The sequence below is a fragment of the Lytechinus pictus genome, chromosome 17 (assembly GCF_037042905.1).
Source record: "Lytechinus pictus isolate F3 Inbred chromosome 17, Lp3.0, whole genome shotgun sequence".
NCBI classification, from domain to species: Eukaryota; Metazoa; Echinodermata; class Echinoidea; order Temnopleuroida; family Toxopneustidae; genus Lytechinus; species Lytechinus pictus.
Window position 1 is genome coordinate 25004753 of NC_087261.1, and position 22515 is coordinate 25027267.

The 22515-nt window shown below is 37.0% G+C and overlaps 1 protein-coding gene across 1 annotated transcript; it reads left to right on the forward strand.

The window, feature by feature from the left end:
• The first annotated feature begins 848 nt into the window (after positions 1-848).
• Positions 849-21852, forward strand: LOC129281091 (deleted in malignant brain tumors 1 protein-like). The gene is made up of 9 exons (XM_054917079.2): positions 849-957; positions 6330-6683; positions 7480-7788; positions 9358-9672; positions 10758-11084; positions 11495-11821; positions 12220-12312; positions 14062-14143; positions 18905-21852. The coding sequence occupies exons 1-9, from the start codon at positions 873-875 to the stop codon at positions 19293-19295; spliced, it is 2283 nt and encodes a 760-aa protein (XP_054773054.2). The 5' UTR covers positions 849-872; the 3' UTR covers positions 19296-21852.
• The last annotated feature ends 663 nt before the right edge of the window (positions 21853-22515 follow it).

Here is a 22515-nt window from a genome sequence, read left to right on the forward strand (position 1 = left end):
CATCATTATATTCATCACTTTTTTGCCATGAAGGAACATGCATCTCATTGGTATAATAGTGATTAATAACGAGGTAGGCCTACAATTTCTTATTAGTTCTCAAGAAAACGTTCGACTTCGAAAATGTGATCATGATAATGGGGGTTCTAATTTTGTAAGTGCTAAAAACAGAATGTGCATTTGACAGTATGCAAAATTAGTGGTGTAAACCCGGTCCGAGCTGTGGGGGAGACATATGGTGGTGATAGGTAATTATTATATCACGATGCTTCTTCGATGGCCGTTTTAATTGTGTCATTAAACTGTTGAATTACAGTGCGGCTGACCATACACATTGGAATGCAAGCGAGATTCCCAGGAATTGGAAGTCTGAATGGTATCCAAAATTATATTGTTTAACTTGTAGGAACATGCAACTCCGGAATAAATACTTGGGTGCTTCAGAAGCCATCAAAATCCCTGTTTCCCCGGGCCATGGTAACAAATTTGTATATATACATCTTCCTCATATCTTATGAATTGCCCTTTAATGGTTGTATTTATTTAGCATACACTTTATATACATGTTTTGAAAGTGATGAGATCATAATGGTGCCCTTCTGACTCAGGAAAAAGAAGAAAATGCACGACAGCCACTTTACTAACTTCCGCAAACATATTGACATAGCAATGATTTGTCTACATCTACGACTTATTTCCTTATACTTCCACATAAGAAACAGTCACTTTGCTTTGCTTTTGAGCATGCGCAGTTTTTCGAAAAATGACATTCCTTCTCAGACAATATAACTATTGCATGTTTGAAACGCATTATCATCATTATCACTCACTACGTTTCAGTACCCAGATCGCTTAGGCTCTATTTCTGGAATATGGGGAGATTACATACAATGTTATGCATTTGTCTCCTGCTCTTCGTGTCAAGAGTGGCGGCCAACACCTTTCCATCGCAGTATAGTAAGTACATAAGATACGAGATTCCTCTTCATCTTTTAGGATAAAGAACGACAATGTTTTAAAATTCAAAGATGTTCTAAAATAGCTGGAACGGAAATATCGGACAAACTTTAATAATGAAGTTCATTTCTTTGATGAGCTAGTGTAATGTTATATAAATCGTCATATCCGCATCATACTTTCATTGACATTAATAGCATGGGGGTTTTGTATGTTTAAACTATTGATGCACAAACCAGTTTGTTCTTTATTAATCAATCTCACAACTTTCCCCATTTTACTCTCTTCTTATCCATTTGTTTTCACTTCCCTCTTTTTTTATTTTCTTTTATTTTACCTCTTCTCCTTTCCTGATCTTTCTTTACTTATAATATTTCTCCGCCTTCCTTCCCATTTTCCTCTCCTTGTTCTTTAGTTCACTATATTTATTCATATTCCTCTTAGGTCATGTACCGACTTATCTTATCAGCACAGTCAACTTAATATATACAAATGTATTAATTTCAATAAGATTGGGTTATATCTGTAGTGAGATTAACCCAACAATCGTGGTTATAAGCATATGCATACATACTGAAGGTATGCTATATGTTTTTAAATATGCATTTGATTATATAGATTATAAAAAAAACAAATTTTTTTATTACCTGGTAAAAATTATGATTATTATACTTTCGATTTTATTCATGTATTTAGATCGGGTGCCTTTTATTTTGCATATTTATTTATGGCACGGCCTCAATGCAAATCAGACATTGCATTTGTTTTTTGTTTTTTACCGTGTGAAAATAAGATTTATCTATCAATCTTATGCATGAATTTTTTTTTATTTATGAAATCAAGGTCGGAGGTGGCGTGTGGCACATTCACACTTTTCAAACACCCAAAGCAAGCCCCAGCTTCATCCATTAAAAATGTCGTCTTTTAATATTTATGTAAGCTACCCGCGGTTTAATCTGATACATGCAATATTTTAAAGGTAATTTATATGTAGAAGCACTCTTTTCCAATATGATTAATGGCCCTTTAAATCTTATTCATACTTGAGGGAGTCGGTGTAGTATTGTGTTAATAACCCACAGTTTTGTGAAAATGAGTTACATGTATTTACACCATCCTGAATCACTGCTCCATAGAAAAATTTCATCTTGATATTCAATCAATGAGTCGGTCTATTGATGCAGGCATGTTTTCCCCCGCCCCCAAAAATACATCTTTAAGCAGGAATATAATGCTAAACCACACTTTTCAAGACAGCTGTTTGTTCAGACATATGTTTTTGCCTTCATGAATCTTAACCTTAGCATTTATCATGTATTAAAAAAAGGTTTGTTAGACCAAGGGCCGGTTTCATAAAGGACTTGCAACTGTTGTAACTTTTGCCATAATGGCAACTAGTGTGGTAACATGGCTCAGCAGCCAATCATAATCAATGTTCCCATGGTAGTTGCCATAATGGCAAAGTTACAACATTTGTAATTCTCAAATGTAACGGGCCCCAAATAATGACTTTGTTGACCTTTTTATGACGAGTAGCTGAATGTTTGGATATATGTTTTCATTATCTTCATGAATCTTTATCTTAGCATTTATCATGTGTGAAAATTTTTCTATGCTGATGATGAAACATGATGAAATGATGATGAAAATCCATATTTTATTGTTCGAAATAAACATGAAATGAAATACTCCGAAAATTGGCTTTGCCCAATTGATCGTGTGCCCGGCAGCCGCTGTGCAGCGCCAAATCGACGAGGCTCTATCTCTTTAATCGTTGAACGCCAAACAGGGTAGCAGAACTCCCATCTTTTTTTAAGTATTTTGGTCTGACGCTGCCGGGGTTTGAACCCCCGACCTCCTGGTTGAGAGACGGACGCTCTACCAACTGAGCCAACACAACAACATGTTGGACATGACTTTGCTTTTTAAAAGTTACATAATCATGCTTGCTTTTAAGATATTTCTTCAAAAAGGAAGTTACCTAAATATTTATAGGAAGTTAAAGGGGGAGTGAACTGTGGGTGGTCTCTCATTGAATGCATGTTATCAATAAATATTCTTAAGATATGCATTTTCAGATAACTACTAATACTACAGAGAATAAATTGACCTATAATTGTATTTGTATAGAGACACTAAAATGTTTTGAGTAACATAATAATTGCGGTATAAATGTATTGAGTAGTTAATTCACATGTTATCATTCAGGTGAGTCTATATTACTAGACTACACTAGCATTATGGGTCAGGAAACTGATCAGGTATGTGTAGTTGAGGACTCGGAATGGCACTATTGGTTCGTATCTGCTTTAAATGATGATACATATTAAAATGTTCTGTGTAATTTCGTCATCAAAATGACTTATTGCCACAAGTGTATTGTTACGAAATTATTTTTCATGATTAATTAGGAGTTAAATGACTGATGAAGCTTGATACTATTAAAAGCATATATTTTTTTCATATGATATTTGTCATCGTAATGGCTTATAGTGACAAGTGTATTGTTTCTAAATGTTTCTTTAATTATCCATGTGTGGTTTGAAAACGTGTGTATGGGTGAAATATAGGTCAGCTAGCATTGATTGGGTATAATTCAGCACATCGTATTGCAGATTTATAAGGGTTCAGACTTCCTTTTGGAATCGGTCTTTGACTTGTATGGATTTTTTTTTAATTCAAAGTTAGTCATTGCCTCGTCTTACACTGTTGCATTTAAAAACAAATCAGGAGGGATGGTATTCTTTGAGATCTGTACAGCATCCACATTATGGGGGAACGTCATGATAAAAAATGATTGGAATAGTGGTGGTTTTGAATTGTTGATACCGTAAACCGGGAAACAAATCTAAATTTATAATATGAAATGCCGACCACAAAATCATTACCTTTGGTTTGATACCCTTTTACGTGATTTTCCAGATTTAGAAACTATCAAAGCTAAACTCGTATCACATGCATGATGCTGATGAATGGGTCATTAACTTGCTTTCATGTAGTCCTCAGGCCAGCTCGGTGTAAAAATGGCAGAGGAAAAAATGGCAGAGGTAATAATGGCAGAGGTAAACATGGCAGAGGTATGAATTGCAGAGGTAATAATGGCAGAGGTAAAATGGTAGGGTTTATAATGGGAGAGGTAAAAATGACAGCTCTCGGTAAAATATGGCCAGTCTTAAACCCCCATGCAATGAATTGTCAAAAAGCCCCCGCATGTACATAGATTAAATTAGAAGTGCATGTCACGGTTAGGCATTTCATCATATCATTATGTCTTCATCGGCCTAACAATGCTATTTCCGAATTCGTTGGAGGTGTACCGTGAAGGCTTTTTATAAAGAAATCAAACGACAGATATTTTTTCATTCAATTTATCAGGAGCAAAATGAAACTGCACTATTCTCATTCATCATTTTATAACATTCCTTTTTGTCTGGCTGGTTTTTTATATCTAAAGTTTTGCTAGGTTTACCAATGCAAAAAGGAGGAAGAGTAGACATAAGAGGTGGAAAGACATAGATGGTTAGGGGGAGGGGAAAACATGATAACATAGCGGGAAAAGCTTAGACGTTGAAATTGTCATGAATGATTGTGGTTAAATATTATGTCCTTATTTTTAATGTCGTCTGTAATATTCTTTTTAAATATTTGAATGACAATAAGCATGCGTTCCCAGGCTTGGCACTGAATATGTAACTGATTGTGAAAATCAATAATAATCTTGTTTTGACTGGTAAACCAATTTGGGATCGATCGAGGGGGACCGTCTGGTTCAGATTCTTTGCATAAACGAAGACCCTGAACCTTTACCACTGCATCCAATATGATTTAAACGCCTTGATGGTCATAACCCTTCGAAGCGGAGGTGCTGTTGGGTATTTTTTACACCATAAGCAGCACCCTCTTGGTAATTAGCTTGGTATGCTAAAATGTAGAGATTTGATACAAATCTCTGTTATTTTTCAAACATAAGAAAAAACATTGTTTATTATATAATTATTATTTTTGTTGTAATTCTTTTTTCTGACCTAAAAGAACTTCATTTAGTCGAAATAATTTTTATGTCATTTTCCCCCTCAACCAAATCCCCTTTCATTTTGGAGTGAAAACTTTTTTTGCTCGGCTTTTTAACAAACCAGCACCCCATATCTCTTTCATTTTTGCCTCTGCCATCTTTACCTTTGCCATTTTCAACTCCACCATTTTTTTACACTGTTAGAAAATTTATACTTAAAAATACAAAATTATTTGTTTTTTTCTGTAAAACCTGTTTTTTAATTTTTCTTCTGTAGAATCTACTGTTTTTTTCTAATAGTGTACCTCAGCTACTTTTACCCCTGCCAGTATCACATCTTCCATTTTTACCTCTTGTCATTTATGCCTCTGCTCTTTTTACCTCTGCCGTTTTTACCTCGGCCATTTTTACCTCTGCCATTATTACCTCTGCCATTATTACCTCTGCCATTTTTTACTTCTGCTATTTTTACCTCTGCCATTTTTACCTCTGCCATTATTATCTCTGCCATTATTACCTCTGCCATTTTTACCTGGCACCCTCAGGCCAACCCCATCAACAAATTATTTGACTTTTTTGTTTTACAGCGATTGCTTTTTTTTCTTTTTAAGACTTTAATCGTTGAATATAATTTCTTTTTTTCAAAATGTCTTTAGGCATACATCATTTATCCTGTGCATATGCGTGCTTGTTTTTTATGCACAGTGATCGACAAAAGAAATTGTTGTATAGAGTTGCAATTTTAGGTCCCAAAGAGGCTAAATTCAAATCTAACATTAATTCTTCATTTTAAGTGAAAAGGCATTGACAATTTTGTGGTGGATTTACTGTGACGGATTTGGCTGCAATAAAGTAATAATCCAGAAATTCAAAATGTAATTAAAAAAAATCCTCTTTTAAATCCACCCAAATGTTGGCTAATATATTTCTTCAACAGACTATTTAATCGCCAGTAGTTAGAGGTTCCTGTAACAAAAATTGCAATTCTTGAATCTTTAACCTGATTTATTGATTTTTTTTTCAAACTTTCAAAAGCGATTATCTCAAAATGAATATTGCGTGGGTTAGCACTATATTGCATCGAACCCCTCAAATGTACCTTTTGAAATATAAAAACCCATTATATTAACAGAAATAGTAAGTTTTCATAATTGGGTCAGATTTGATAAACACGCAGCTTCCTAACCCTTAACCTGATAACCGAAATCCTCTTGTCCGATATGTTTGTTTTCAATTTTATTTTATCACATAATGAAAATGAAATTGACATGCTACTTCTTTTCTACCATCAACCCTATAGCTTATAACCCTCCTAATAAACACGAATTATTGGTTTTTAAATAATTTTCCCTGCTTGCAGAACCTCTCGAAATTCGCTTCAAAGGTAACCGCGAAAGCAAGGGTCCAGTTGAGATCTTCAATGACGATGACATATGGGTGCCATTGTGCGACGACTACCTGACAGACGCGGATATCAAAGTTGTGTGTCGGACCCTCGGCTACGCGGGCGGTGTTCGCCAAGCTTCCGATGCCAGTGTTGCCGAAGCCAGTGGAAGCGGCGCCATCGACCTTGACTTTCCTGATGATAGACGAGTGCCTTCTTTAAAATGCACTGGAAATGAGACGAACCTGGCTTTCTGCCCCTACAAGAATATCGGCATTCACGAGTACTGCGATATATATGAAAGTGTCACAGTCAACTGTAAAGGAAAAGGTAGGATATTTTTTTAATTATTGGTCAGGTAATGATGCTAGTTTATTCAGAACCTGTTTATCTTGCTTAGTTTCAAATGCAAGGTACTGTGTCATAGGTGTTACAGCATTCCAATAACCGTTCCCGTAAAGATGTCTGTTCGGTGTAAGTTTTCTTTCTTTCTATTTCTTTGATCGAATGATTCTTATTATCTGCATTTTAATGAAAACAATGGGCGAGGGGCACTAGCAGCAGGTAGTATCTCATGTGTGAGGGAGGATCTCACTGGCAGACACTGTCTATACAATCTGTTAGGTTGTCCCTATCAATATGTTGCCTACTGGAATCAAGATGACCCCTTTATTAAAACATAATATAACTCAGTTTTGAAGGGTTTATGTACGATATTAACGGTTGGTATATATGAACAGTCATGACATGTTCATCATATATTGTATATGTCATTTATACATTTGTTTCAAATTATCTAAAATATGCACGGCATAATGTAAATTAACATATATGATCTAAATCAATGCCTCCTTTCGCCAGAATCCGACTAAACGGATGCAATGTGTTGTTCCATTTGCTCCTTTCCTGCAGTCCTCATTGTCATGATTGTTTTGCCTATGTTCACTGTAAGGATTAATAGTCAAAGGTTGCTTCCACGGTTGCTGCGGGAAGAAAGCTTATCTGACTTTTGACAAGGTTTCTTGTCTGATCCGACTTTATTTCCTATCCAATATCTACTCAAATCTACCATGAACCTACTATGGATGATCTCGTGAGATCTTATCTTGGATCTTCTTCTTCTTAGCAAACGTTCGCTTGCAGGACGGCAACTCCACAGAGGGAAGGGTCGAGCTGTTCCACAAGGGTTCTTGGGGTACCGTCTGTGTGCATAACTTCGGGATGTCCGAAGCCAACGTCGTTTGCCGAATGCTTGGGTTCGGGTTCGCTGAACGCTACTACGGAGCAGAGAAATTCGGTGCGGGTACCGGAGACATTGTGATTGGTGGTCTAGATTGCTCGGGAGATGAAGTGAACATTGATCGGTGTTCATCGTCTGCATATGGAGTCGAAAACTGCACTCACCAGGATGATGTTGGAGTCAGCTGTGTAGCACGTAAGTATTTCTAAAGTTATAAACACCACAAAAAGCACACTGTAGATATAATATGGGTTAGGGTTATTACTAGGCTATTACTTTGTAACATGAAATTCTATTTCGATTTCGAATCTGAAATACGAGTAATTAATGCAACTCCACAGACCAAGACCGTTGTGAAACCAATTCAGAGACAATTGAATTATGCTGTTTAGTCTCCGAAAGACATAAACAACTCGATGTGGCCTTGACAGAACATAGAAAATGTTAAAAGTGAATCAGAACTTCAGGAGCGTGCCTTGTCAGGGGCCCCATTACATGATACAAACATGGTAAAGAAGGTCCATTTTCCACTTTGATGGATTTAGCATTCAGCACGGACCGTGGCCCAAAGTGTTATGTGGGTTTGACACTCTTAGACCTTGAAGCGCCTTTTGTTTCTACGTCGTACGTATACCGCGGTGGTAGACTGGTAATATATACACTTTATACTGATATATATATATATATATATACATGTATATATATATAAATATACATAATATTGAAACAAATGAGAAATCCGGGGGGGGGGGGGCAGTAAAATTTATTGCTGTACACATGCGTGGCAAAGAAAACAAAAACTCGTTTAAAGGTTTTGGACGCGGACTGCGCGTGCACTCGTTAAGAGTATCGAAAACATCGATTTTTTAAAAGTGGTTTTGAAGGAGTGGTCAATGGTCAACCGCGGGGTCAAACTTATTTAGGGTATTTTTTTCATTTTTTTTTAAAGACTAGCCAAACGTGTTTAGGGTATGTTTTTCCCCAAGCTTTTTCCCCCGGGGCTTTTTTATCCTCGTTTCTGAAAAGTGTTCGGGTTCTTCCCGATTGTAAGCAACGACCCTGGGTACGGGCCTGGGAAAAGGAAAAACGATTATTGTTCAGGGGCCGCGGAAGGGGGGGAGCTTGAACCCCTCCCCCACTCTTTTCCAAAACCATGTACAAAAACGTAAAAATAACCATATGATTGTGATTTTTTGCATGGTCAGCCCCCCCCCCCCCCCACTTTGAAAACCGTTCTGCGGCCCCTGTTGTTAGCAAGAAGACGATACTTGTTTAGGGGTCATATTTTGGCGACAACTTTTTTAGGGCCCAAAATGTGTAAAAGAAGCCCGCGAAAAACTTGTTAAGGGGGTTATTTTACACAGAGAAAAACTCGTTTAGGGGGTGTTTGGAAATAATTTGGTCACGCATGTGTACAGCAATACATTTGACCCCCCGGTGAGAAATGAATGCATGTATTCAGGCTTGTATTAGCTCGGATCCAACTACTGCACGCGGCTAATCATTGTTCATAAACTCATCTGCACCAAGGACAAGATAATCATAAAAAGGTTGGTAATTTGCCTGCCGGTCAGTTGAACTCTGCGTCGCCTAACTCCTGGCACGCCTCCGAGGTCTAGTGCTTAAGGCATTGGCGTTCAGGGCCAACACTCTCTTTCGGATGTATATGTTCCTTTGGAATACTCGTTATTGCTTCAAAAATACGTGAACGCAATGTTCACTCTTTTTAGCCAATGATCACGATCATTCTTGTCATCATTTCAGTTCCTGTTCGCCTTGAAGACGGGTCTTCACCCAATGAGGGTCGCGTTGAGGTGTACTACAACGGTGCATGGGGTACTGTTTGCGACGATGAATGGGATACGGAAAACGCCCAAGTCGTCTGCCGAATGATCGGCTATCAGGGGGTCATCAGGTCGTACAGTAGGGCGTTTTTCGGTGAAGGGCAGGGCGATATCGTCCTCGACAACTCCCAGTGCAGCGGAGATGAAAGGCACATCGCTCTCTGCGGAAATCCGAAATATTTGAGTCATAACTGTGGACATCATGAAGACGCCGGTGTAGTCTGCTCTGGACCAGGTACCTAAATATTTTGATTTCATCATTTTTCGATATATAAAAATATAATTCTAATTATGTTCGACACCATATTGAGTATTGATTTCCAAAGATGAGAAGACATCTAGCGATTAAAAGTTATTGAATGAACAGATGAATAAATTAAACATATAACGGTAAAGAAGTTTACAAGAGCAAACGATGTACACAATAAAACACAAACAGCATGAACAGTTAGTAGATTCTCGGAGAATCATTAAGTAAGTGAATAATAAAATGAAATAGTTAACGCAAAGCAAAACTGTTTCTGTTTATGGTAACTCCCGTAGGAACTCGGCAGGACAGCTTTGCTGATAAACGACAAGCTATACTAACGTTTACACCTATATTAATTGTAATAATGTATTATTCCCGCTTCGGCACAATTTTTTTTAATATTAATTCATATAATTGTATTCATTGAAATTATTTTATTGGCATTGTGAATACTGATTACTTACACATCCGCATTTTTGTCAGAATTCTCCATGTTTGATTGTTCAATTACACCTTCAAAATGATCTTTTAAAGTGTGTGCTCTCTCATTGACTGTGTGTTATAAATATGTAGTCTCAAAATATACGTTTTCAGATATGCACTGATACTACAGAAAATAAATTGACACATAATTGCATTTGTGTAGAGAGAAATTAAAATGTTCTGAGAGGAAAAGTAATTGTTTTGCTACTTGGTAACATAATTATTGCGGTGTAAATTATCGTTCAAGTGGGTCTATATTACTAGACCACACTAGCATTATGGGTCAGAAAACTGGCCAGGTATGAGTAGTTGAGGACTCAATGTGGCGCTATTGGTTCGTATCTGCTTTAATACCATGCTTTGTAAAATCGCCTATGGTATTGAAAAGGTGGGATAGGGAAGGGTGACTGACACCAGGGGCCCGTTGCAGAAAGAGTTGCGTTTAAACGCAAGTCAAAAAATCAATCGCAAGTCCCAAATGCGCGCTGTTTTTTAAAGTTGCGATTGATTGCAACTTTTTTTGCAACGGGCCCCAGTTCAGGGAGAGTTTAGTTTATGACACATACATTGTAACGTTAAAACCACAGCTACAGCGAATATACGACTTGTTGATGGGCCTGATCCTAGCCAGGGTCGTCTCGAACTGTACCTGTTGGGGGCCTGGGGCACTGCCTGCCGGAAAGACTGGACACACATCGACTCTTCCGTGGCGTGTCGCAAGCTTGGCTACTTCGGTGCTGCGGATACCTTATCGCCACCAACTACCTATGGGAATGGGACGGGAATGGTGTTGCTACGGGAACCCCGCTGCAAGGGCAAGGAAGCAGATCTCTTGCAGTGTAATGTTTCTTACCCCATAGGCGTCACCGACTGCACGCATGATGATGATGTTTGGATTAGCTGTCTGCAAAAAGGTAAAACATGCATTTGATCTGTTAACATCCTTAGTCATTTGGCGCAGGGAAATTGAGCAAAGGACCCAAGTTGTCAAAGTACATGCAGCTAGATGTAAAGCCAAAAACTGAAACAAAGTATAAAGATATTTTGGGGCCTGCCTTTTGGGGGTTTTAGTCGCATTTCGGTGTCTTTCGTCGCAGTATCTGTCTGCAAAAAGGTAATACATGTATTTGATCTTTAATGTTGTTTTTGTTCCTTCGGCGCCTAGAAGTTGATGGAAGGACTCAAGATGTCAAATTAGCAATATAGATTTGTTTAAAGACACATGTGGTAGTTCCTTCTGAATTTTTGTTGGGGGTGTTATTCCGATGTCTTTCGCCTCAGTGACAGACGTTCGTGTTTAAGCACTGTCCTTCCAATGCCACAGAAAACCTTGAAGTACGTCTTGTCGGCGGACCTGCTCCTGATGAAGGACGTGTCGAGGTGCAACACCGGGGCCATTGGGGGACCGTTTGTGATGACAACTGGGATATCCTGGACTCGCACGTCGTGTGCAGGATGCTCGGCTTCAGTGCCGCAAGGGACTACTCTTGCTGCGGACGTTACGGTAGGGGTTCAGAGTACATGTACATTCTCTTGGATGAAGTGCAGTGCAGCGGAACAGAAGAGAACCTTGGACACTGCATGCGGCAGGACTACGGGGCCCACGACTGCGACCATTCGGAGGATGTTGGGGTTTCCTGTATAAGTTATGGTTAGTTTTGGTTACCCTGGCGGCATAGAAAGTATTATGATAACTCATGTAACTAGTGGTATAAGAAGTAGTGCAGTACCAAGCAGTATATAGTAGTAGTAGTAGTAGTATGGGTAGTAGTAATAGTAGTATCAGTCCGCAGCAGTATTTTCTGAAGTTGTTATTATTTATGTAGTTGCTCTGATTATTATCATTATTATCATTATTGGGTTTTTTTTTATTATCATCATTATTATTTTTGTAATCGTTATCGTTATAATTGTTTTAAGTATAATTATACCATCATTATTATCATCATGTGCAGCAGTCAAAAAAAGTAGTGATGGAGTAGAGTTGTTATAGAAGTATTAAAACGTTATTTTTTCTACATTATATCCTTCTTTTTTTTCTTTTTTTAGAATCGACCACCTCCTTACAAGATGTCCAAAGTACGCCTACATCTGAACCTCGCGTGAGCGAACACTCGACGGCCCTATCGTCAACGTTGATAGGTAATATACCTTAATTACTAATATTTCGAAGTCTTCTCGCAATTATGTTTGGCATGGATAAATAACATCGTGAATAAAGCACACGACAATTGCAAATGGTGATACCCATTTTCCCCCATATTGTTAGCTAGGGGTGGATTATGGATCTCAGAAGAAGTTAGGGGAACACATTTTGTTATTATTGACAGGCAAGCTCACGACCTCTACACACTGCAAAAACTCCGGTGTTGATTTAAAACCAGCCCGGAATCTATATATATGTCCATAACAGAGAAGTATTAAAACAACGCCAGTTTGGAATCAAACCAATGCTGTTTTAATACTAATTGGTGTTGTATAAACACCTTTCTGGTGTTAGACCAAAACGAAACTGATGTTGTTTGACACTTCTCTGGTGTGGACATATATAGATTCCGGGCTGGTGTTTAATCAACACCGGAGTTTTTGCAGTGCATGGATCAACCCCCCTCCCCTCCCCCCCAAAAAACAGAATTGAAGATCACGTAGAAAAAAATACTTCTATTCATTAAACATGTAAAAGGGGGCAAGTAATGGCCACACGCTCCCTTTTCTACCATTCTTGGATTCGCACCTGCATTTAGTCCAGGAAGATCCATGCAATTCTGCTTTCAAATTCCAATCTATTAGTGGGATCCGGATCATCATTGCCAGTGTTATTATAATGATAATCATTATAACCGGTATTATAATTCACCATTATCGGTGGTATGGTTATTTGGGCGGGTCATTATCATTAACTTTACTACAACTTGTGCTATCACATCGCGATATCGCGTCAGGTCTTGTAATTGCGTACACTGCAAAAAACACGAGTGTTAATTTAATACAGCCCAGAATCTATATAAGTCCACAGTTTTAAAATGTTAAAGTGTTATAAGTGTTAAACTACACCAATTTGGTTTTGGTCTAACACCAAATAGGTGTTTATACAATACCAAATAGTGTTAAAACAGCATCGGTTTGATTCTAAACTGGTGTTGTTTCAATACTTTTTTGGTGTGGACATATATAGATTCCGGGCTGGTGTTATATCAACGCCTGAGTTTTTGCTGTGTAACACGCCCATTGAAGAAAAGGTCCTCCGAAAGACCCCAAAACGTCGGGCTCTGTTTATCCTACCCTTTGTATATTGGGCCTATAGTTTTCACGAAGCATCTGGTAAATTGGACAAGACCTTTCAGGATTTTCTGGGGCCACTTTCTCGAATGGTCGGGTTACACATTCACCTGACCTTACGCAATAACCCGATAATCATGATAGTGATGGCTCAAGCTCATTATTACTAGTATTACATGTATTTCTATAATCATTATCATTACTTGGTATATCATGGACCCAGTAAATAATACCAAAACCGAACATTAGTTGGGAATCGTAATCATGTTGATAATGTGGTGATGTTGTTCCCAACAACAAAATAATGATATGTGGGCATTCTTTTATCAATTCGTGATGACTTTCTCAAGCTAGTAGTTTTCTTCTTACCCCCTCCCCCCCCCCCTTCCACCATTATATTCTGTAGGTCACTTTATTTGGGTTACCGTTGCACATTTTGAATATCACCATCGTAATTTGAGATTTGTTCTCAGATTTGGAACTCTTTATTTCGTCGAAAAAAAAATTCATTGTAAATCAATTAGGATCCTATTTCAGAGAATATTAAGGAAATTCTTCTTCCTGCACATTCAATCATTTTTAAATAAGCATTCCTATTTTTATTTCATCTAGGTACTGTTGTATTATTTTTATTGCTTTTCCTGATTGCCCTCGCTGGTTTGGTCTATGAAAGGTCCAGAGAATTACATTACAAGTAAGATTCATTTTTAACTTCCTTATTATGCCATCGTACTAATTTATCAACCATACCATTGATTCGTTGTATTTCCAGAATCTAGAAAAACGTGATCATTGTAAAGGCATTAGGGACAATACTTCGTTCGTATCTCGCTTGAGTATTTACGATAAAATTGTAGACTGAACGCAACATTTGTTCTTTCTAAAAAAATCCTCATGTTATCAAACTAATTCACGAATGATTCAATATATTCTTTTTAAAGTGGACGCGCCTCTATATGAGAATTTATGTTCAAGTCTCTTGCATCTTTCGATACCAAGTTTATGAAAATCGAACAGGGTGTCACAAGGTCACTGCACCCTTTGTTACCACATTTATGATAAATATTACCAAGACGCAAATTTTCATCGGTTGAGACTGCCAACTTCACACCCTAAGTTATAAGAATAATGGGCACATGAGAGTAATTCATCTGCGCGCAAAGCATGTCGGACAGGCGTAAGTAAAGATCACATGACTTTATTGATTAAAATAATTCATTAAAAATAGATCAAATGTTTGTATATCAAAAGAAGAACGATAGAGATAATGCTATGTTCATACTCTTTCATAATTAAGGCGTTTGGGGAGGCTAGACTGTATTTTTGTCTTTCATTTTAAGTATTATTACCCATAATGCAGTTCTGTTTTTTCTGGCAATGAACTGGCCGAAATTATGGTTAGTCTTATTTCAGGCCATTTAACTTTTGATTGAGCTGGGCAAGTACCTGATTAACATATCAAGTCTTAATGTACTGTTAATTGTGACTAATGTCAGTGAATTAAAGCAAAATCTATCGAGGGATTGATTTTTGATGATTTTTTGATGAGCTATGATATAACACGTGAATGAATGGGGGTCTGTAATACTCATGTGTGCCCTATAGCGCGACTACACTTCTACACTGTCGTTGCTATGGCTGGGCGTCGTCTGCTAGAAATCAGTGGTGAGAATGCTTCAAACAGTTTTATACAAAGTGATAGGTTATGTTTAACAGCAGTTGATAAGTATATAACTCGGCATTTGGTGCATTTATCGCTTACGATGCTGAAATGACGCTTTCAAATGTATATTCAATGCCTATTATCATTTATCATGCAGAAATGCGAGTTTCTACTGCCAATAGGAGATCAGATCTGGTTGGTTTGAGAGTGTGAAATTAAATAAGTAGGGATTTCAAAATGATACATAACTTCTAATTATCATCAAGGATTCCTATTTTCAATATTTAGAGCACGCCGAGAAAGAAAGATGAACAAAACATTAAAATACATAAACTTGTCTCAGTCAGATGTTATACATCATAGATTGCGCACTTGAATACTATTCACTTCGTTGAAAGCTACGCGGGGGGGGGGGGCGAGCTGAGTCGGGGTACATACCCCATCCTCCTAGCTTGTACGCAGGGCGGGGTTGATGGTATATGTCTATAGCACCCCCCCCCCCCAACTTGTGAGTTATAATGAGGAAGAGAGGCGATATGAGCACAATAATTGCTTACACTATTTGTTTGTTATCAATTTTCTTTTATTTACTTTGTTTATTTGTATGCGAATAAAAAAGGTAATAAATCACTTCGAACAAAATTAAACATGCTAACAAGAAGTTGTAACTCCACACAATATATATTTTAGCCCATTGATTGACATCAAACAAGTAGAACTTGTAGCTGCAATACCATAGCCTATAGGAAGCGCACAAAATATATGAATGGAACACTGTATTTTTACATTAAAATCAGGGGCGTCTAATGAGACGTTTTCTTTTCTTTTAACACGTTTAGTCAGATTAGGTATTGACTGCAAGGTATCAATCTCTTCAGGAGAACCCACTCTTTCTTTTGAGAGCATTATTTTCAACTTTTTGTCATTTGACCCTCAGTATAGGGCACATGAGAGTAATTCATCTGCGCGCAAAGCATGTCGGACAGGCGTAAGTAAAGATCACATGACTTTATTGATTAAAATAATTCATTAAAAATAGATCAAATGTTTGTATATCAAAAGAAGAACGATAGAGATAATGCTATGTTCATACTTTTTCATAATTAAGGCGTTTGGGGAGGCTAGACTGCATTTTTGTCTTTCATTTTAATTATTATTACCCACAATGCAGTTCTGTTTTTTCTGGCAATGAACTGGCCGAAATTATGGTTAGTCTTATTTCAGGCCATTTAACTTTTGATTGAGCTGGGCAAGTACCTGATTAACATATCAAGTCTTAATGTACTGTTAATTGTGACTAATGTCAGTGAATTAAAGCAAAATCTATCGAGGGATTGATTTTTGATGATTTTTTGATGAGCTATGATATAACACGTGAGTGAATGGGGGTCTGTAATACTCATGTGTGCCCTAATATGTATTATGTTCACAACCTCGTTTTACTGCCCATCTATCGGGGAAGGAAAGAGGGCGCTCTTAGACTTTGGTAACCAGCCAAAATTCCCATGTTGTCAAACAAATATTTAGGTCTTTTTTTTATTCGATTTTTTTTGGCTCAAATTGCCCGGATCCCCCGTTAGGATATAATAATTGATTACCTGAATTTCTCTCACATGTGGCATTGGGAAGAGCTCCATCTCGACGTAATCGTTCAAACATGTCTAAGGCTTGGTCAGACGTGTTTGCTCTAGTTTCTATATGAACTGAAGTTATCGAGCAAAATTCATGCAAATGTGCGGGTATGTAAACATGAACATTAAGGTGCACATCATTTGCATGACCTTTTATGCCGGACTACAGACCAAATTCGAAACTATACTGTATAGAGCAAGGACGAAGTTCGACTGAAAGTCTGGATAGAGTCGAGATAGAAGCAGTAATAGAACTGTTTTTGATACCCGATGGAACTGAAATTTAGCTGATCAATTATTGAATATTGAAGAGTACATTTGAAGAGGCACTTAACTGAGAAACCAAGGGGAGAGTAGGTATATTTCTAGACTTGCTAGGTGAGGTTCGATACAAGAATAACCTAAGCTAAGTGTCAAAGTTTGCACGATGAGAAGTCAATCAAGCAGCTTATGATATAGGAAATAAAAAAACACTTAAGAGAGACGGCTAGCAGATCAGGCCTCGTACTTGTCGCTCGTGATATTTTATTGGCGCCATTATGACTTGCACAAGAAAAGAGAGGACACTTGAAATATACTGATGCACCAGAAGTTACTTTGTAACATTATCACATGAAAAAGGGTGATAGTTTAGTCATAGCAATCATGAGACCTGGTAAAAAGTCTAGGATTTAGGGCTATCACAAATCAAGAACCCAAAGTAAATGACGATCCAAATTTCGGTCGAGTTTGTTCTGTCCGAATTTTTATCCCATAAGTCCGTTGGGATAGCCCGACCATGCTACGGACAGATTATATGCAAATCAATAAAGACTTTTGCGTATTGAGTGGGATTCAATTTCCTGGCTTAAGATTCGGGAATTTCTAGTTTGCTAGTGCTTGCTAAAAATGGGGGGGGGGTGGTATTTAGTACGGCTATATGAGATATCTTGCTACTTCTCTAAAATACATGTAGCATCAATATTATTTGCAAAACTCACTTAAATGCTCATTTTGAAGATATTACCTGAACAAATTATATATATATTTCAAGTGGAACATCAGACGATATGATTATATCAGATACTTACAATTTCCTGTCATTATGTGGTATATTCAAACAAACAGAGTCACACTTCTCTGTCATTCAAGAGGAAATAAACACTTCAACTTAGGTATTGAATGTGTTATTTTGCCTTATTATTCTATGTCGTTTTGCGGTAGAAAGCAATACCTAAAAAAGAATAAAGTTAACTATAATAATCCCGTAAAGAAACACACCGAAATTCGCACGCGCTTGTCAATGAATCTAGAACAAAAACAAATCCATAATTTGATCTGTCGAAATGGTCAATCGCCAAACAAGGGAAATGCCTTTGAAAATAAGGAAAACCCCCTTTAAAAACATTGCATGTTCTGTATAAACATAACCTTAATCCAAGTCCTTTGGAAGCGCATAGAGACATTATTCATAATCGTGATATGCGCTATACAAGAACTGTTTATTATTATTATTATTATTAACCTTATATTATTATTTGTTTAAAAATGATAACAGTGTTGTATATGATATCCAACACTGTTATCATTTTTAAACAATTAATAAGGATATCATTTACAATGCATCAAGATCCAAACTTTTTGGTTGTCATTGCGCAGAAAGTGAACAACTGGATTTTCATTGCATTTATTTTCATTTATTTTTTTCACATTCACCCATGACGGTTAGTTCATACCAGAAATGTAAATTTCATGACTTTGATATTCTTATATAATATTTTCATCGTAATTTAATCGAAGATTTAATTGATGATTTATAAATCGATTTCGGGGACGAAACGCAATTTCTCCAAAAATTATTAATCCATGTGCCTGCCATGGCGGGTGCTATAGTAATTCTAAACAATATTTATAATCATAATTATACCTACTGTTTACAAATTACTCACCATTTTTACAGGTTTTTTTTAAATAGATTTCTGGGGGCAACTGGTGAGTGTGGGGAGTATTGGCAGTAATTCTTTCCCCCGTTCTGTCTATCTGAGCAATGCTGAGAGGGAAGTGATCTTTTCCATGATACTTCATTTTAGAGATTCCACATGTTGCAAGTAGTCTCTGCCATGTTAGTTGATGAATTTTTATGGCACAATTCTTTTACAAATTAGTGATTTTTTTTCTTCAGGAAAATGATGATAATGGCACAAAGGGATCTGAATCTCCAACCTGTATCGCGGAAGGGGGAGTCGTCAAACAATAGCTACGCCAAATCCTTCACCGGAAGTCACCGCGACCGGACGGAAACCAGTCCTGGTCCGAGCTGCAGCCAGGAAGCTTCGGCCTCCGCCAACGGACAAACCAATCATACCGTGTACGAGGTTGACAGCACCGACAAGGAGGTTGAAAAGCTCCTTTCTGTCACATCTAAGACTGACCCATCTCCACCGGAGCTACCCAAGAGGGATCCGCCACCACGACCTGACTCACCAGCAACCTACGAGTGTCCTCTGGATGTTTACGAGCCTCCTTCGGACTATGAAGATGTCTTGACTGCTACGTGTAAAACTAATGTCTAGATATATATCCCAGAAGGAAATGTTGCATTGATCAGCATTAAACGAATACTTGTTTTGTGCATGTAACTCTGTCATGTGATGTCCATGCCTTAAAACGCTGTTTTAGATTTTAAGCAAGTTGTTTAAGTCACGCTCACAACAAGTTCTTTCATCTTTAAACGATTGTTTTTTTTAATTATTTAATCTTCCTTTAACAACTTGCTTAGAACTTTAAACAATAGTTGTTGGAGTGACAGGCTGACATGCAACGTGCCTGTATTTTTAAACAGCCTGTTTAGGCATACACATTGCATGACAGAGGTGCACACTGTACAACGCAATGTCTCCAGCATAGCGGACTGAATAAAACTTAAATTTGCTGGGAAATAATGGAAATTCTTAATGCAAAATTTACGTGGTTCATATTCAGTATGTCAATACTGTCTTGCTTATAATATTATCGAAGAATCGTCAGTTTTGTATATTAAAGAAACATTTTTGTACACTTATGAATAATCCAGATAACAACATAACGTGACTAAGGAAAGGCAAGATATTTATAACCAGATGAAATTGTACACTGTTTGATATCCATTTAATCAGTATTTACTTTTTATCATGTAATATTGTATTGGTCATACCGTTATCCAAAGTTATATTTACAGGCAATTAAGATCATAAAGTATGTCACAAGGAAGGGAACGGATGCACCAGATCATTTATTTATTTGAAGCTTTGTAAAATTAATGATAGATTTTTAAATTTTCATTTTCAGCATTAAAAAAATCGATTTTTCTTATTTATTCTGATACTTAATTATTATATGAAAGGTTGGCGCATAGATGACCAAGAATTGTTTGAAAATTTCAATTTCAAATCAAGTTGGGTAGAAAAATAGGTCCTTAATTAGTAAGGATACGACGACCTGGTGTGAGCAAGAGATGCCTATTTAGCATTTATTTCGTATTCTTAGCTTAGAGTTCAACTAATCTCGAATTTGAGAGTGGATCTGGATTCACACTCGAGTGTCCGCGCAAAATAGTACCCAGTAGTTATGAGAGACTTTTCGCAATTGCAGCCTGGACTGGCTCAAGAACACAGCAAATGCATTGAAAATACCCGTCAAAGAACAATCAACGGCTGGGAGGTCTTGTCGAAAATTGATGAACTGGAACAGCAGTTTCTGAGGTGATCAAAGATTGCAAATATGTATGTCGTTTGCCCAGAGTCACGACGAAACAGTCGCTCTGATTCACCAAATATCGACAAAGACTGCTTTGTTATGAAGGGCGCATTTGACAATAGATGTCCTATCTTCTCGAAGGCGTCATGCGCCGTGGAGGCAAAAACTATCTACTTATATGCTTTAGTATTTGTTATTTGTAATCTGCCATTCTTCAATTATTTTGTTCGTTAAAAAAATTGACTTTAAATCATCGAAGCTATAATACTATTAGTGTAGAATCTGTTATAAAAACGTATTTAGTCATTGTTATATTTATATATGTAAACGGATTTAGTTTCACATTTCTTGCCGGGGCACTGTAAAAACTATTGGGTAAAATTTTAACCAGCACGAGGGTACTTATGAGTCCAACCAATTTGTGGCAATATTTTACCTATTGCGGGAAGCATTTAGTCCATTAAGGTTAAAAAAATAGCAGCAATTACTTTAGAATGGGCAAAATTTTCGTCACACTGGATAAATAAAAATGCCCAAAAGAAATGCCCAATGTTGGTTGGACACATGATTACCCTCATGGAGCATTTTATCCAATATTTTTTAGAGGGAGGGGGGGGGGGCGCCCTGGGACGCCCTGGACAACCGACATTCATCGCCCATCTCTACTATGTGTGATATTAAAAATGTCAACCATGAATTTAGATGAATTACATTTATATTACAACAGAGACATGTGGGTTTGTGAACAACTTCATGCTACTGTCTGACTGTAGTCAATTTAGTATGCTTATAACTAAATAATAAATCACCATGGAAGGTGATGGAAAAAAGTGTAACTTCCAAGGTACATTGATGTATGTATGTAGTTGGCTATGCATCAGAAGTTGGGGAAATATAATGATCACATTCAGCTCGCCGTGAAAGTGATACATGCACAAAAAAATGATATTTTAAATCAACTGAAAGGTTTGAGAAGTGACAACCTTTGCTAAATGTTGCATTTTACAATTTTAAATGGTTCGATCCAACACATAAACACTTGGATCTAGCATAATGAAAGATTGGATATAATAATTGTTTGCAAAAGGTATATAATCCTTCAACCTTTCAACTGTTGATATAACATAATTTGTTTGCATCATCACCTGAAATGGGCGATTCTAAGGTTTGTCTACTACTTCTGGCATTAGGAAATACATCATCCCTTTCTCACTTTCAATACCCTTCTCTTTATTATATACTTTATGTATACCTATCATGCCCATGCGTTATTTAGATGTGGATTTGGTACAATGGCATCTCCTTTTTCCAGCAGACATTTATAATGCTCCGCCAACATAAGTAAAACTTATGCCTTTTCTCCCTTGCACTTTTTCTTTATTTCAGAAATTGCATGTATACAAGAAAAAAAAATTACTGTAAATATAATTGATTTTATTTTCAAGATTTGTGCATGGACTTTACTTTGATTTTCATGTAAACATGGAAAGATATTCAAACTATACTGTTATTGTTAATGATTTGATTTAAAGAATATAACCACACAGATTCACACAAGGAAAAAAAACTTTGTCATATTTGTTAAAAAGCATTACACAATTGATTATGCACAACCTGTTATGTGTGAAACTTAGATGTATTACCTAGCTTTGCGGATATTTTGAACGAAATCGTATTTTTCACATTTTGCTTGTAAAAAACATGCCAATAAGAAATTAAAACGGATATTTATTTATACTATGCAAACTAATACTTGTCACCGATCGATGATATATCGGTTAATCAAGATAAAACGTAAAGTTAAGGACGAATATCATAGGACACGGAGATGCTCGAAGCAAAGTGCTTAGATTGCACATTGGGTTAAAATCGAAATCGAATGTTTGCCTAGAACTTTCGGGCCTTCCAATATATTCTCATTTTTTTCCTTCTTTTTACTTAATTTCATTTAATCTCCTTTCATTTACAATCTTTTTATTTCTTTTAAAATTCAAAATTCATTTACTTTCTCCATACTTTTGTTTTTCTCATTCTTTTTGTTCCTCCTGATAGCGGTGA